Genomic DNA, 14,693 nt, shown 5'->3' with positions numbered 1-14,693 from the left:
GCTCTCCAGTTAACAAACTCGGCTGAAGTGCATTCCACTGCAGCCAGGACAAAAGAATACGAAAAAACAAGAGGCACTAGGAGGACAGAGATATGACGGGAAAATGCTCAAAGAGAAAATATTTTATATTCCCACACCAATCTGTTGGTATTTCCCACACAGAGAAATATACATCCTGCCACTTCTGTTCTCTTGTCAGGGAAGGACCGAAGACTTTGAATTTTCCTTTGCCACTAAAGTCATCAGGATAAATTTCCTGTGTTTCCAAGAAAACTGTTACAGAAAACATCCTCTCCGACCTGTTGATAAGGTCAGGGGCTCGTCCTCAGCCTCACCTGAGCCCCATTGCAGGTACCGAGTGACACAGGGAGCCATTCCCTGTTGAAGTCCCCAATACCAGCTTGGCTGGTAAAGCTTCCCATCGCAAGTACCTCTAACATCTATTATCTGATTCTAATTAATTCATTTCTCACAGTAAACTGGCCTAGAAAAAGGAAAGATCTGATTCTATAGAAATAGTGGCTATACAGGAATATTTATTGAGACTTGAACATCGCTGGAATGAGAAAGCCCAGTAAAATAATTTTCTCTAAGTAAATAAACCCCAGACTAACATCGTGACACCTGTGACAGGGTTAGCGTACGACAGATTGATCTGGATTTTTCAGACGGTCTAAAAAATAATAAAAACAAAAAAAAGTATTTACAGCAAATATACTCATGGAAAGCAATTGATAGAGGCCTGGAAAGAAAGCAAAACTAGAAAATTCCCCAAGGAGACATTGACATGAATCCTGCTACTGCTAAAAGGAAGAACAGGGGATTAGAGAGGAAAGTGCCTTGATGTGAGTGGAGCAAACATGCCTGTAACACATGTAATAAGGACTAGAAGAGGATGCTCATAAACGTTACAGATTTTTTCTCTTTTTATTTCACAGTTACTCACTTTCCTCCTCATATCTTCTGGTGTTAGAGTCACAAATAATTAAAAAGAAAAAAAGAAGGAAAAGCAGCCATGGTAGTAAGGACAAAGCCACTTGATGATTCCAACTTTCTCCATCCTCCAAACCAGCTCCCTCCAGGTGCATCAGTTGCAGCCCCAAACAAGCAAACGCTGCTCCCACCTCCTGCTCATCCTCACCCTGTGCTGCCCAAGTACCTGCTCATCTCCACTATTTTTATTCTGTCACAGAATCTCAGAATGGTTTGGGTTGGAAGGGACCTGCAAAGCTCATCTAGTCCAGCCCCATACTGCGAGCTTAGAAACAAAGACACAAATTTCCAGGTTCTGGAGGATTTAAGTGTATTAGTTGTATGGAAAGGAGCAAGAAAACAAAAAATTTGCTTCATGCCAGTGTGGATGAACAGGAGGAAGCAAGGCTCTCATTCAAGTCACATCTACACAGCTGTGGAAAACCTTCTAGAAAATTCTGGCTCCCAAGGCTTCTGTGATGTCACCACGTGTTGCCATGACCACCCCACGCTGTCCCCAAGGCCATCTGGCCACTGACAGCCCGCCTGTCTGGTCAGATTTCCCTGCGCTCTCCAGTGACTCTCACTGTGAGCAGAGCACACAAATCCAAACTCACCCTGATTCATCCCGATCCTCATCCACCCTGATCCTCGTCCACCCTGATCCTCGTCCGTCCTGATCCTCGTCCGTCCTCCTTCTCATCCGTCCTGATCCACGTCCATCCCCATCCTCGTCCGTCCTTCTCCTTCTCCACCCTGATCCTCATCCGTCCTCCTCCTCGTCCGTCCCCATCCTCGTCCGCGACCACCCTCCTCCTCGTCATTCCTCGTCCACGCTCGTCCTCATCCCGTTTGATCGCCGCAGCTGAGACAGGTGATGGACCAGGACTCGTCCTGGGGGAGGTTTCAGAGCTTCCCTGCCACACTTTAGCACCAGTGATGGGCTCCACTGGGTGTGATGGGAGACTCATCACCAGGCTCAAAGCACTTTGGACACCAGGAGAAATTCTGTCAGGCTGCTCTTCAGGAGGAGCCAGAACCTCCGTGCTGGCAATCCTCCTCCTGTCTGCCCCACTGGCAGGGAAAGCAGCACGTGGGCTGCACAGGGCAAATGACCATGTGGGTCTGAGGCAAACATGAGCCCATTAGCCCCTAGAGGCTACTCCTGATGCAGAAAACAGGATAGAAAAACTCTAGGTGATGAAAAAGCAACATCTTTCCTTCCCAGCCCTCTTCACTCCAACACATTGGGGAGAGGAAATCCACCTCCCCTGAAAAATGATGCTTTGGATGGGAAATCATGGGGACAGGAGACTGTCAGGATGGGAAACCATTGCAGGGCTGAGAAATTCTTATTGGGAAACCATCATGCATGGCAGGCCAGGCCAGGCAAGCACCAGCAAGAAAGGCAAATCACTGAGATGGGAGGATGTGCTGTGAAATCTCAACCCCTCACAACACTGAGGCCGATGCTGGTGGAATCACGGCCATGGGGACGGAGGCTGTTTGTCCCCAACCAACCCCACACTGGCCAACCGCCATGGCCAGGGCAGTAGCAGCTCCCGTTCCTCCTGCTGCTCCTGCCCTCCAGGTCACCTGAACCGCATCAGCCCCCCAGGATCTCACCCCATCTCAACCTCTGTGCTTCCCCCAACAGACACGATCCCTCGCCAGCTGCTGATGGTGTCGCGGGCACCAGCCCTGAGCTTCACCATCCCGGCCATGGCAGCACCTGTGCCGGCCCATGTGCTGCCTGCTGGCCAGGGGCTGCTGGTGCCCCCCCAGCCTGCCCAGGGCTGCCCTGTCACCTACCACCTGGGACAGGGCAGCGTCTGGCAGGGGGTGCCAGGGGCCCTGGGGCAGCTGGTGCAGCTCCCGCAAGGGATGCAGCTGTGGCAGGGGGTGCAGCTGCAGCAGGTCCCCCAAGTGGTGCCGCTGTCCCCAGGGGTGCAGCTTTGCCAGGGGGTGCAGCAGGTCCAGCTGCCCCAAGGGGTCCAGCCGGTGCAGGTCCCCCAAGGGCTCCAGCTGCCCCCTGGCCCTGCTGCATTTGCCCCATCCTACCCCTGGGGACAGCAGCTGCTGACGGGGACCGCACCGGTGCCACAGCACCCTGTGGGGCTGGCGCCACGGGCCGTGGTCCAGGGGCAGCCCCTGTACCCCGCGGGCTCGTACCAGCTGCCCGTCCCTGCCCGCCCCGGCCCCCCGACACCCCGTGGCCCCGCGGCTCGGTGGGTGCGGAGCCGCCCTGTGCCCCACACCCTGCCTGACACCACCAAGGAGCCAGCGGAGGCCTCCGGCAGGGACGGGGTGGCCGTGGAGCTCAGCGTCCCCACTGCCAGCCCCCACCAGCCTGTCCTGGCTGCAGCAGCGGACACAACCGTCGGGGAGCCCACAGGTGAGTGCTGGGGCTGGCAGAGCCCACAGGCGGGTAGCCAAGCTGAGGACAGCTGGCATCGCCTGCCTTGTGTGGCTTTGTTTGCTTTGTCAGCAGCGGTGACCACCAAGGCAGCCCTGGGGAGCGCGGGGCATCTGCCCCAGCAGGGACCAGCCGCCTGCACCGGGGCTGCTGCTGAGCCGGACCCGGACACCGTGGCCGAGAGCTTGTCCGCGTGGCTCGAAGCCACCATAGGCGGGGACGCTGTCCCCGATGTCGCGGACAGCCCCGACCTGGCCAGCTTCCTCCGTGAGCTCCCTGACCTCTCTGAGTACGTGGCCCAGGGCGGCTGCCCAAAGCAGCCAGCGGTGGCACTGGGGCTGGGGGACAGGGAGGACACCAGCCCCCATGTCCCTGATACCCCAAACCCAGCACCTGCCTCAACGAGCTCCCCGATCTTTCCGAGCACAGGGCAGAGAACACCAGCCCCAGAGAGCAAGAGGCGGCAGCGCTGGCGGACGGCGAGGTCACCAGCCGTGTCCCCAGCTCTCCCACCTTCCTGAGCCAGCCGCCGGACCTCTCCGAGTACGTGGCGGATGGCAGCCGCTCCAAGGACGGAGTGGTGGCCGTGGGGCTGGGAGACAGCAAGGACACCATCCCTGATGTCCTTCGTTTCCCCAACAGCCTCAGGGAGCTCGATGGTTTCTGGGAGCACATGGACGAGACCATTTACTCCCAGGACCAAGTGGGGCTGGCACAGCTCGGGGACAGCGGGGACGCCGGCATTACCACCCACGGCCCCCGCATGACCACTGAGGTCCTCGAGGGGCTCCCCGACCTCCCCAAGTACGTGGCAGAGGGCAGCTGTCCCAAGGAGCTAGTGGTGGCTGGGGGACTGAGGGGTGGTGAGGACACCATCCCTGATGTCCCTGACATCCCTCACTTGACCCCCACCCGCAACGAGCTCCCCCACCTCTTGGAACGCAGGGCAGAGGGCGGCTGCATGGAGGAGCCAGTGACAGCGGAGATGCTGCTGTACGGGGACACCACCTTCCCCGATGGCCCCGACAGCCTGGCCAGCAGCACCCCTGTCACTGGAGGCTTCGGGGAGTACGGGGCAGAGGGTGACGGCCTGGAGGAGCGCCTGGCTACGGCCATGATGGGGGACACTGACCCCTTCTGGGGGGTGATGGCCTCCCCATCGCCGGCTCCCCAGGGGACACACGACGCTGGGGCCACAGAGCTGCCCCCCTGGCTGCAGAGGAGTCCCCTGCAGAGCCCTGAGCAGAGCTCTCCAGAGAGTTCTGGGGAACCTTCAGAGGACAGTCCCCTGGGCAGTCCCTGGAGGGACCCTCTGCAGGACTCTCTGGAGTCGCCTCTGCTCAGCCCCCTGCAGGTCCCCCTGCTCAGCCCCCTGGCCAGACCCCCGCCTGCGCCCCAGCCTCACCCGCCCTCCACGGCCCAACTCATGGAGGAGCTGCAGCGCAGGCAGCTCCGGGTGCTGCTCACCTGCCTGCCCCTGCCACCGGGCACCGTCACCTGCCGGGGGCTGCCGGGAGCAGGAGCCGCGCGGACCATTAAGACCAAGCGCCCCGTGCCAGTGAGAGCTCCCAAGGCCCACGACACCGCTCCGCTTCACACCATCCCGCGGAAGCGGATAAGACGGTGATGGTGACCGGGAGCCCCCTCTGCCACCACGACTGCGCTGGCCCCGGGCCTGCCAAGCGCCACTTTGCCACCTCCACCTGGCGACCCTGCCGGCCCCAACCCTGGAGAAGAGGCCACGGCCCTGCCCGGCACCCCGCCGGCACCCAGGGGAACCACCACTCCATAACCAGCACCTCCCGGCCTGGTACCAACAGCCCTGGGACCGCCACCTCTACCCCGTCCTGCTGCTGACAGGCACAGCACCAGCATCCCCACCGCCCGCTGGGACCCGCGTCCCCAGGAGCAGCGTCGCCACCCGGGCTGAGGACGCAGCCACCGGGGGACACAGGACTGAACACCGGGGGATCCAAAGCCCAGCAGCCGAGCTGGCTGTGCCTGTGCCCACGGGGAAAATCCCGGTGCAGGGGCTGTGGCAGCAGCTGCCCGGGCCCTTCAGCTGCCGCGCCTCCCACCGACTCCCCGCCATCCCTCGGGCCCTGGGGCCTCACGGCTGCGCCCACCGCGCTGAGGAGCAGGAGGACTCGGTGCCCGTCTCACCCCAGCAGTGGCCACAGCAGTGGCGTATGAAGAACTCGGCCCAGGAGGAGCGGGACACTCTGCCGATGCCACTGGGCAGCTGCCGGTTTTTGTACAGAGGCAAATGGGCATGGAAAGAGCCACCAGGATGGCCACCCATAACACACCGCTCCAGCACCGTCCCGTGGCACCCACAGCCAGAGGAGATGTGGAGGCTGAGACCTGCACCCACCCACCCTCTCCAGCCCCAGCCTTCGCAGATCCCGCTTTCTTGCTCCATTCATTAAACCGGTTGGGTGTTGGCTTTGCAGCACCTCTGCCTGTGTCATTTGTGGGGTGGGAGGGGGTGAACGCAGCCCCTGCCCAACCCGAGGGCGGCTGAGCTGGGCTGGGAACGGACACGGAGAGAGGATGGGGACAGAGGGTATCGCTGCAGGGGATGGTTGCCCTGGGGAGAAATGAGGGGGATGGCATCACTGCTGGGATTACCGGGGCCTCCATCACTGCCCCAGCACAAGCGTCAGCATCACTGCCCCAGCAGCGGTGTCTCAGGCCCCAAGCTGCTCTCACAGAATATTTGCACCCATCTCGTGCCGACTGGGAGAGAGGCCAGAGGGCAAAGAAGAGAATTAGAAGAAGAAACAGTTGTTCACGTCCAGGCCATGCTCCAGCGCAACTGAAACACCCCAAATCAGGCTTTGCAGGTTATTCTAATGCCCTTCAATCCTTCTGACTCACGAATCACCAACAATGACACCACTCATCACTGAGCACAGTCCAACTTGGCAAAGCAGCTCTAGTTTTGCAGCACTCATTTTTAAGACTTTTGGCTACAACAACAGCCAAGAAAATTTACAGTCAGAACTAACCGATGTTCCCTCCTCATTCGACACCTCTTTCTCCATCAGTTCTTTGCATTTCTTTAGTTACTGGGGAGGACACATGAAGATTTTCCTCCTTCAAACAGAGGAGAAAGAGCAGTCACAAGCCTGCAGAAAACCTGACATCCACACGCATGCTGCTCACACACGAACCGTCTCAAGGCCCTGCAGATACACAAAAGACTGAATTAAGGAACCGTTTTCCTAAACAGGGAAAAATTAAAGATCAACTGAAGACAACCACCACTTGTGGTTACTCTTGCTAGCTAGGAAGTGGAAAGAATGAAGAATTAATGCTGCTCCATCAGGGACATCAGGACCATGAGGAAGCCTGTGTGGCCTCCCACCCCAAGGCCTGTCCAGAGCTGCTCCTCACTTCAGCTCACCCCTGAATATGAGACGTGGCTTTTGACTTCTGCCCACAGGACTATTTCAGCTGACAACTTCACAGAAATGATGGGGAGGGGATGACACCAGGATCACCCATGACAAGCTGTGGGATGAGATGCTTGTCCAGCTGTTACACGTTCCTGGAGTTTGGCAAGTCCAGACCGCTCTGGACAGAGCACAGACTTGTTAGGGACACTTATGGCCTGCACGATTTCAACACTGACAAGAATCATTTGAGCTGGAAGAGACCCTCAAGATCTTTGAGTCCAACGGTTAAGCAAACCCTGGCACCAACCCACGTCCCTGAGAACCTCATCTCTCCATCTGTCCAACCCCTCCAGGGATGGTGACTCCACCACTGCCCTGGGCAGCCTGTTCCAATGCCCCACAGCCCTTTGGGGAAGAAATTGTTGCCCAGACCCAACCTCAACCTCTCCTGACTCAACTTGAGGCCGTTTCCTCTGGTCCTGTCACTCGCTACTCCTAGTTTCCCTCCCTGACGCTGCTGTCCCGTATGAGCTCGCCCACAACCCCAGCTCTCCAGTTAACAAACTCGGCTGAAGTGCATTCAACTGCAGCCAGGACATAAGAATACGAAAAAACAAGAGGCACTAGGAGGACAGAGATACGACGGGAAAACGCTCAAAGAGAAAATATTTTCTATTCCCACACCAATCTGTTGGTATTTCCCACACGGAGAAATATACATCCTGCCACTTCTGTTCCATTGTCAGGGAAAGACCGAAGACATTGAATTCTTCACTTGCCACTGAAGTCATCGGGATAAATTTTCCTGTGTTTCCAAGAAAACTGTTACAGAAAACATCCTCTCCGACCTGTTGATAAGGTCAGGGGCTCGTGCTCAGCCTCACCTGAGCCCCATTGCAGGTACCGAATGACACAGAGACATAGAAACAAATGAATATGCAATAGGTGTATGTAAGAAATACCAAGAAGTGCGAATCTCACACACGCTCGATCAGAGCAGCAATCTTCCGAGTGTCCGGCGCTGTAACAAAAGTGCTGCTTTTACCACTTTCAAACCGTGTTAAAGAACCTTTTTGCCGACTTTTCGGTACCATTTCCCCCCGCCCAGGAGAACAAGGCCAGAGCAGCCCACGCACACCTGAGCCAGATGCAGCAACAACATCCCCAGGGCCCCAGTTGCAGGAAAAAGGGCCCCAGGGCTGGGCCGGGGGCTGCTCAGCCTTGGGGCAGCTCCACGGGCGCCACGGCAAAGCTCAGCCTGGCCGCCCGCAGAGCCGCTGCCTCCTCAGCCTGGGCTGCGCCGCCATTGGGCGGGAGGGCTGTCAGTCTCCTCCCCTGAGGTGATGTTTCCTGTGATTGGCTCGTTGGGAGTTGTCCCAGACTCCTCCTATCAGGTGATGGGTCAGGTCGCTTGTCAATCATCCATGTGCTGCACTCCTGCCAGCTGTGATTGGTGCAGCCAGCACGGCCCGCCCCTGAACGCTGCCCAGCTCGGTCAGCTCTCGCCACCTTTCCTGCAGGCCTCAAAGCTGGATTGGCTGGGTACATATCAATCACATGACTTGCCCCGCCTCCTCAAATGCCATTGGCTGTCCTGGGTCCCCTGAACTCCCCATAGACTTCCGGTTGGCTGTTGCCAGGCAACGAGCTCCACCCAAACATGAAACTGTGGGCCCTGATCAGAGGCCGTGGGTGATAAAAGACACGTTGGGACCCCGAACATGAGGATTTGGGCCCCAAGAAGGAGGCTCTGGGCACTCAAAAGGACGGGCAGATGCTGCAGGTGGCGCTTTGGGCCCTGAACACGAGGGGACCCTCTTGGTTCCCACCCGAGCTGGGTTTGGTGCCCGTGACCCCACGGAACAGACACCTGTGCTGTCCGGAGTGGCCACGGAACAGACGGAGCCCAAAGCCACGGACTCCATGAGCTCAACGGGGAGTTGTGACATTTATGGACGTTTCACAGGGCGGCCCATGGGCTGAGGGCAACTGTGTGTGTGTGACATCAAAGGGTGGGCAGGGGAGCGGTGGTTGGTGAGGACGTATTGGATCGTGTGGGACCTGAGCCTGATGCCCATGGGGTGGAACAAGGGGTGGAGAAAGGACCGTCGTGTTGAACCCCAGCCGGTAACTGAGCCCCACGCAGCCGCTCGCTCCCTCCCCGCAGCGGGACAGGGGAGAGAAACGGAAAGGTAACAGTGAGAACACTTGTGGGTTGAGATAAAAAGAGTTTAGTAATTGGAATAAAAAAAAAAAAAAAAAAAAAAGAAATTAAAGCAATTGAAATTAAAATATGCAATATTAAAAATTATACCTATGATAATGAAAAAGAAAATACCAAACAGAAACCTAAAAAAGCCATAGAATCATAGAATTTCCTGAGCTGGAAGGACCCACAGGATCATCAGGTCCAACTCCTGTCCCTGCACAGGACACCCCACAGTTCACACCGTGTGTCTGAGGACGTTGTCCAGTCTCTTCTTGAACACTGTCAGGTTGGGGCCGTGACACCTCCCTGGGGAGCCTGTTCCAGTGTCCAGCACCCTCTGAGTGAAGAACCTTTTCCTCATGTCCAACTGACCCTCCCCTGGCACATCCTCCTGACATTCCCTCAGGTTCTGTCATTGGTCACTAAGGAGAAGAGTTCGGTTCCTGCCCCTCCAGCTCCTCTTGTGAGGAAGATGTAGACCGCCAAGAGATCTCAGTCTCCTCCAGGCTGAACAAACCCAGGGACTTCAGCTGCTCCTCAGATGCCGTCCCCTCCAAACTCTTCCCCAACTTCGTAGCCTCTTCTGGACACTCTCCAGTAGCTTTATCTCCTTTTGATCCTGTGTCCCCAGCCCTGCACACAGTGAATGCTGCAGGTGAGGCCGCCCCAGCGCAGAGCAGAGCGGGACAATCCCCTCCCTGCCCGGCTGGCCGTGCTGTACTGGATGCACCAGGACACGGGTCCCTCTTGGCTGCAGGGACACTGGTGGCTCATGTTCAACTTGCCATTGACCAGAACCCCCAGATCCCTCACCGCAGAGCTGCTCTCCAGCATCTCGTCCTCTAGTCTGTCTGTACAGCCAGGGTTGCCGTGTCCCAGGTGCAAAATGGTACCCCCGGAATATCTGACAGCATTTGTGCTTACTTGGGTTCATCTCTCCTCATGTACATGACATTCATTCTCACATCTCATTTGTACAATGCAAACATGGACTTCTGACCCACTCATTCAGTGTCTTTCCATGGAGGGAGAAAGAACCTCTCTGAGCTGGGGTGAGAGGCCAGTGCTGGAGATGGATTTTGTGAGGGATTGGTCCATGATGATTGGGGCAGATTGCATTGGGGGTCCAGTGCACAGGGGCACAGCCCAGACCCTGCTCTGCTGGTCCTGCAGGTCTCTGGCAGGAGGCCTGGCTGTGAGAGGACACTGCTGTGTGCCCAGCCCTGCAGGCCTACAGTTTTTAGCTTTTTCAATCTCTCAGCCACTGTAATGGGAATGTTCTTGAGAGAAACTTTGTAGGAAGACATAAACCTTCAGGCCCTGCCCTGAGGAGATCACCTTGACATCTGGAAAGGCTGTTCTGAGGCCAGCTCGGTCACAGCAGTGCCCATTGCCTGTCCCTGCCTGCGCTCACAGGACTCACACACAGCAGGACGGTGACCAGGCTGCCAGAGCACTCAGGCCTTGCACCAACACAAGGGATGAGAAGGAGAGTGTGGGAGTGGAACGAGAACAGCTCTGGAAGGCCAAGCGCTGGTGCTCCCTGGCAGTGCTGCGAGGCTGGACTCTTTTCCCCTCCACCCATGCACACAGGAACTATCCCCGTAGCTCCAAAAAGGCCTTGGAGTTAGGAGGTCAGCAGAAAAGTATTTGCTGAAGGGCTCTTTATTTTGCTTATACACAGAGAGCACCATTCCGCATTGACACAGCCACTCAGTGAGAAAGGAAAAGCAGGCAGTGAATTGCAAAGGGAATTACAACATTATCACAATAAATACAACTAGAGAAAAAAAGTACTGCAGACAGGATGAACCTTCAATGAGTTAGACTATAACTCTTATGTAGAAGAAGAGAGAGACACTTTATAGCTTCAGAAGAAATCCAGTCATCTGTTTCCACACAGCACCCTTGAGCTCCTGGTTCCTCATGCTGTAGATGAGGGGGTTCACTGCTGGAGGCACCAAAGAGTACAGAACCGACACCACCAGATTCAGTGAAGGGGAGGAGATGGAGGGGGGCTTCAGGTAGGCAAATGCACCAGTGCTGACAAACAGGGAGACCACGGCCAGGTGAGGGAGGCACGTGGAAAAGGCTTTGTGCCGTCCCTGCTCAGAGGGGATCCTCAGCACGGCCCTGAAGATTTGCACATAGGACAGCACGATGTAAATGAAACACAGAAATGCTACTAATATACTAACTGCAAGAAGCCCAAGTTCCCTGAGGTAGGCATCTGAGCAGGAGAGCTTGAGGATCTGGGGGATTTCACAAAAGAACTGGTCCAGGGCATTGCCCTTGCAGAGCGGCAGTAAAAATGTATTGGCCATGTGCAGCAAAGAATAGAGAAACCCAGTGGCCCAGGCAGCTGCTGCCATGTGGACACAAGCTCTGCTGCCCAGGAGGGTCCCGTAGTGCAGGGGTTTGCAGATGGCAATGTAGCGGTCGTAGGACATGACCGTGAGAAGAAAATACTCTGTTGAAATGGAAAAGACAAACAAAAATAGCTGTGCAACACATCCTGTGTAGGAGATGGCCCTGGTGTCCCACAGAGAGTTGGCCATGGACTTGGGGACAGTGGTGGAGATGGAACCCAGGTCGAGGAGGGAGAGGTTGAGCAGGAAGAAGTACATGGGGGTGTGCAGGTGCTGGTCACAGGCTATGGTGGTGATTATGAGGCCGTTGCCCAGGAGGGCAGCCAGGTAGATGCCCAGGAAGAGCCAGAAGTGCAAGAGCTGCAGCTCCCGTGTGTCTGTGAATGCCAGGAGGAGGAACTGGGTGATGGAGCTGCCATTGGACATTTGCTTTTCCTGAGCATGGGGCAGTGTCATGAGAAAAAAAAAAAAGACAGTGAGAAGCCAGGGGAAAGTCCTCTGACAATAATCAAACCAACCCCCATAGACCCTCCCCTGTTACACACAGACACCCTTTTCTTTTTCTAGGAGAACTTTCTTCAGCACTGTGGCTGGAGCCCTGCTTGGTGCTGGCCAAATGTGCAACCAAAAGCAGGGCCTCTGCCCATGGGCTCTCGCTAAGTCAGCCCAGCCCTGCTGAAGTGCAGTCAGGGAACGGTGGGGACTGTCCTGGTTTTGCTAACATAGAAGGGCTGTCAGCACTTGCTTTCCCAGCGGTAAGTAACAGAGATGGTGAATGAAGTTTAGGAGTTCCAGGGTTTTTACACCTCCCGCCATGGTCACTGCAGATTTTGTTGGGTGTCATAAACCCTCAGCATTTCTGCTGCGCTCAGGGAGAACACAGCGACTCCTGACCTGAATGCCTCTGGGTCAGTGCAGAGTGAGAGCAGCTGCTCTGTCCCTCTGTCTTGCTCCCATCTGCCCTGGGCTGGCACCTTGCTGAGATGGAGGCTGATCACACTGCCATGTTACCCTGAAAAGCCACCAGGCACTGCTGAGAGCAGAAGGATGCACCTCAGGCCACAACATGACTAACCCTTTCCCAGGTCTCAGTACCCCGCATTTACTCCAGGACACACATGGCTCATTCCCCAGCCCCACAGACTGCATTGCCCAGAGCCCCACAGGGCAGAGGAAAGCTGGGACACGTGTTCCCATGGACACAGCTGCAGGAAAGGACCCACAAGATCAGGCTGTGACTGCAGCTGAAACTCCCATCCCCAGAGAGCCTGACAGCAAGAACCAGATCACAACAGCAGTGACCCAGAGCAGTGGAGCAAGAAGGAAACTGCGGTGAGGGTGGGTGTGAGAGAGGCCAGGGCAGAGGCAGCCGGGCACTCAGACAGCGTCACCCTTCCCCAGCTGTGCAGCCACCTCCCACACACCAGCATTGCCGGGCAGCTGCTCTCAGCCCCTGTGCTCTGCAGAGGGAACTGGAGCTCTGGCTGCACAGGAGCTGGTTCATGCCTTGGAGCCCCCGGCCCTGAGGGCAGAGGCTTTGCTGGGTGAGAGAGGAGGTGAGGGGGCTGCTCACAGGAGGGATCTGCATTGGAGGGCTTTGTACAGAGTTTCCCGCATTCTCCCTCCTACAACATTTCTGTTTTCATTTTCCTCTCCTTCCCAGATCATATCCTTGCTGCAGGGAGATTTTCCTCCTGGGAGGTGTTTCCCTGTCCATATCTTTTCCCTGTCAGCACTCACAGACCATCCCACCCTCTGTGCCCTCACTCTGGCCCTACAGATCCTCCCTGTTTGCAGGGCACTGCCTGGGGGCATCTTCCTGTTTGCTGCATGGAAAACAGGACAGGTCAGCCTCAGGCTGGTGGGTTCAGCAGATGTGGTGCTGCTGCTGTCCATAGGCAGAGGAGTGGCTGAAGGGATGTTCCGAGTCTTCTGGCAGATGTGCTGATCACTCAGAGCTGCAGTTCAGGAGTTTCAGTGACTTGTTAAAACTCGAGACCACCTTCTGCATTTATCCTTTCCTACACCTCCCTCCCCCCAGTCTTGGAAGAGGAAACTGAAAGGACAGACTCAGGAAAGCTCGTTATATCTACAGTAATAACTCTATAGACCTTGTGCTTGAAACATCCAATTGGAAGTAGTCTGCAGTGAGCTGGAGCTGTGAGCAGCCCTGAACCACGGAGAACCCAGCAGCAGAAGGACCCTGCCCTGCCGGGGGTCGCTCCTTCCCCCCACGGCTTCTCCCCTCAGTGCTGTTGGGATCTCCTCGGGCAGGCTGAGCGCTGACCCTGGCAGGCGGCAGAGTCCCTGCCGCGGCACAGCCCTGGGGTGCAGGGACCCTGCTCTGCAGGACAGCCCTGGGCAGCCCTGGGTGCTCCCCCTGCAGTCACCCTCAGCAGAAGGTGCCATCATGCCCTTTCCCACTGACAGGGCAGCAGGGAAGCTCTGCTCTGGAGTGTGTTCTTCTCTACAACAGAGGTAGTGTGAGAGAGACCTGACACATCCTGCAAACTGTGTCATGTGCCAGCTTTAGGAGATCCCTCCAGGAAATGCAGCTGCATTGTCCTACATGCAGAGACTTACCGTGTTAGGACTGTTAAGATTTGTCTCTCAATGAGCCCTCAGCCACCTCATACCTTACATTGCCTTTCCCCTCTCTGTGCCTGGCTCCTCTCCCCTCGGTGCTGCAGGCAGAGCCCTCAGCCCTGCTGCGCTTTGCAGAGGAGCTGCTCCTGGGCAGAGCTGTCTCTCTGCAGCGCTGCCGCTTGCCATGAGCTCCCTCTGTCCCAGGAGCCCAGCCCAGCTCAGCAGCACAGGAGCAGCCCATGATGTCCCTTTCTCTGGCCCCTCGCGGCTCTCTCCAGGAGTCCCTGGGGCTCCAGGGGAACAGCCTTTGAAACAATCTCAAGTAATCAGTGATGTAGATTTTCTCTCTTCTGCACAGACACTTCCTTCCAGAATTGTGTTCTTTGTATTTAAAAATAAATTGATATGAGAATCATCTTTTCTTCTTCCGTCATTAGACAGGACACAAGGAATGTTACAGGAAACGATCTAATTTCTCTAAGTTTAGGGAGGAATATCCTCAGTTGAGGGAATTTAGCCATTTGATTCTGATTTTATACTCCTAGGACTAGAGAGACATTCAGCAATCTTGGGCCATGTCATGTCTGTGCTCTGAAGCAAAGCCTTTGCACACATGGGCTCTTGGACACTTGGTACCAGGTTTCCTTGGGGCAGGTCAGAGCTGGGCTGGTGCCACGGCTGGGGTGGTTCAGCCCAGATGGGAGGCAATGTCCTCAGCCAGGGACCTGACTGGCTGAGCT

The 14,693-nt window shown here is 56.3% G+C and overlaps 1 protein-coding gene across 1 annotated transcript in view; it reads right to left on the bottom strand.

Moving 5' to 3' along the window:
* LOC135999812 (olfactory receptor 14A16-like) overlaps window positions 1–1,611 on the bottom strand; it is a 59,061-nt gene extending 57,450 nt beyond the window's left edge. Inside the window, exon 1 of the mRNA XM_065653388.1 lies at window positions 1,590–1,611. Coding sequence (XP_065509460.1) covers window positions 1,590–1,611 — 22 coding nt within the window. The remainder of the gene's footprint in view (window positions 1–1,589) is intronic.
* Window positions 1,612–14,693: the final 13,082 nt, after the last annotated feature.

This window comes from Caloenas nicobarica, chromosome 30 (assembly GCF_036013445.1).
Source record: "Caloenas nicobarica isolate bCalNic1 chromosome 30, bCalNic1.hap1, whole genome shotgun sequence".
Taxonomy (NCBI): Eukaryota; Metazoa; Chordata; class Aves; order Columbiformes; family Columbidae; genus Caloenas; species Caloenas nicobarica.
The sequence above is the reverse complement of the archived record's forward strand: the minus strand, read 5'-3'. Positions and strand labels throughout refer to the sequence as shown.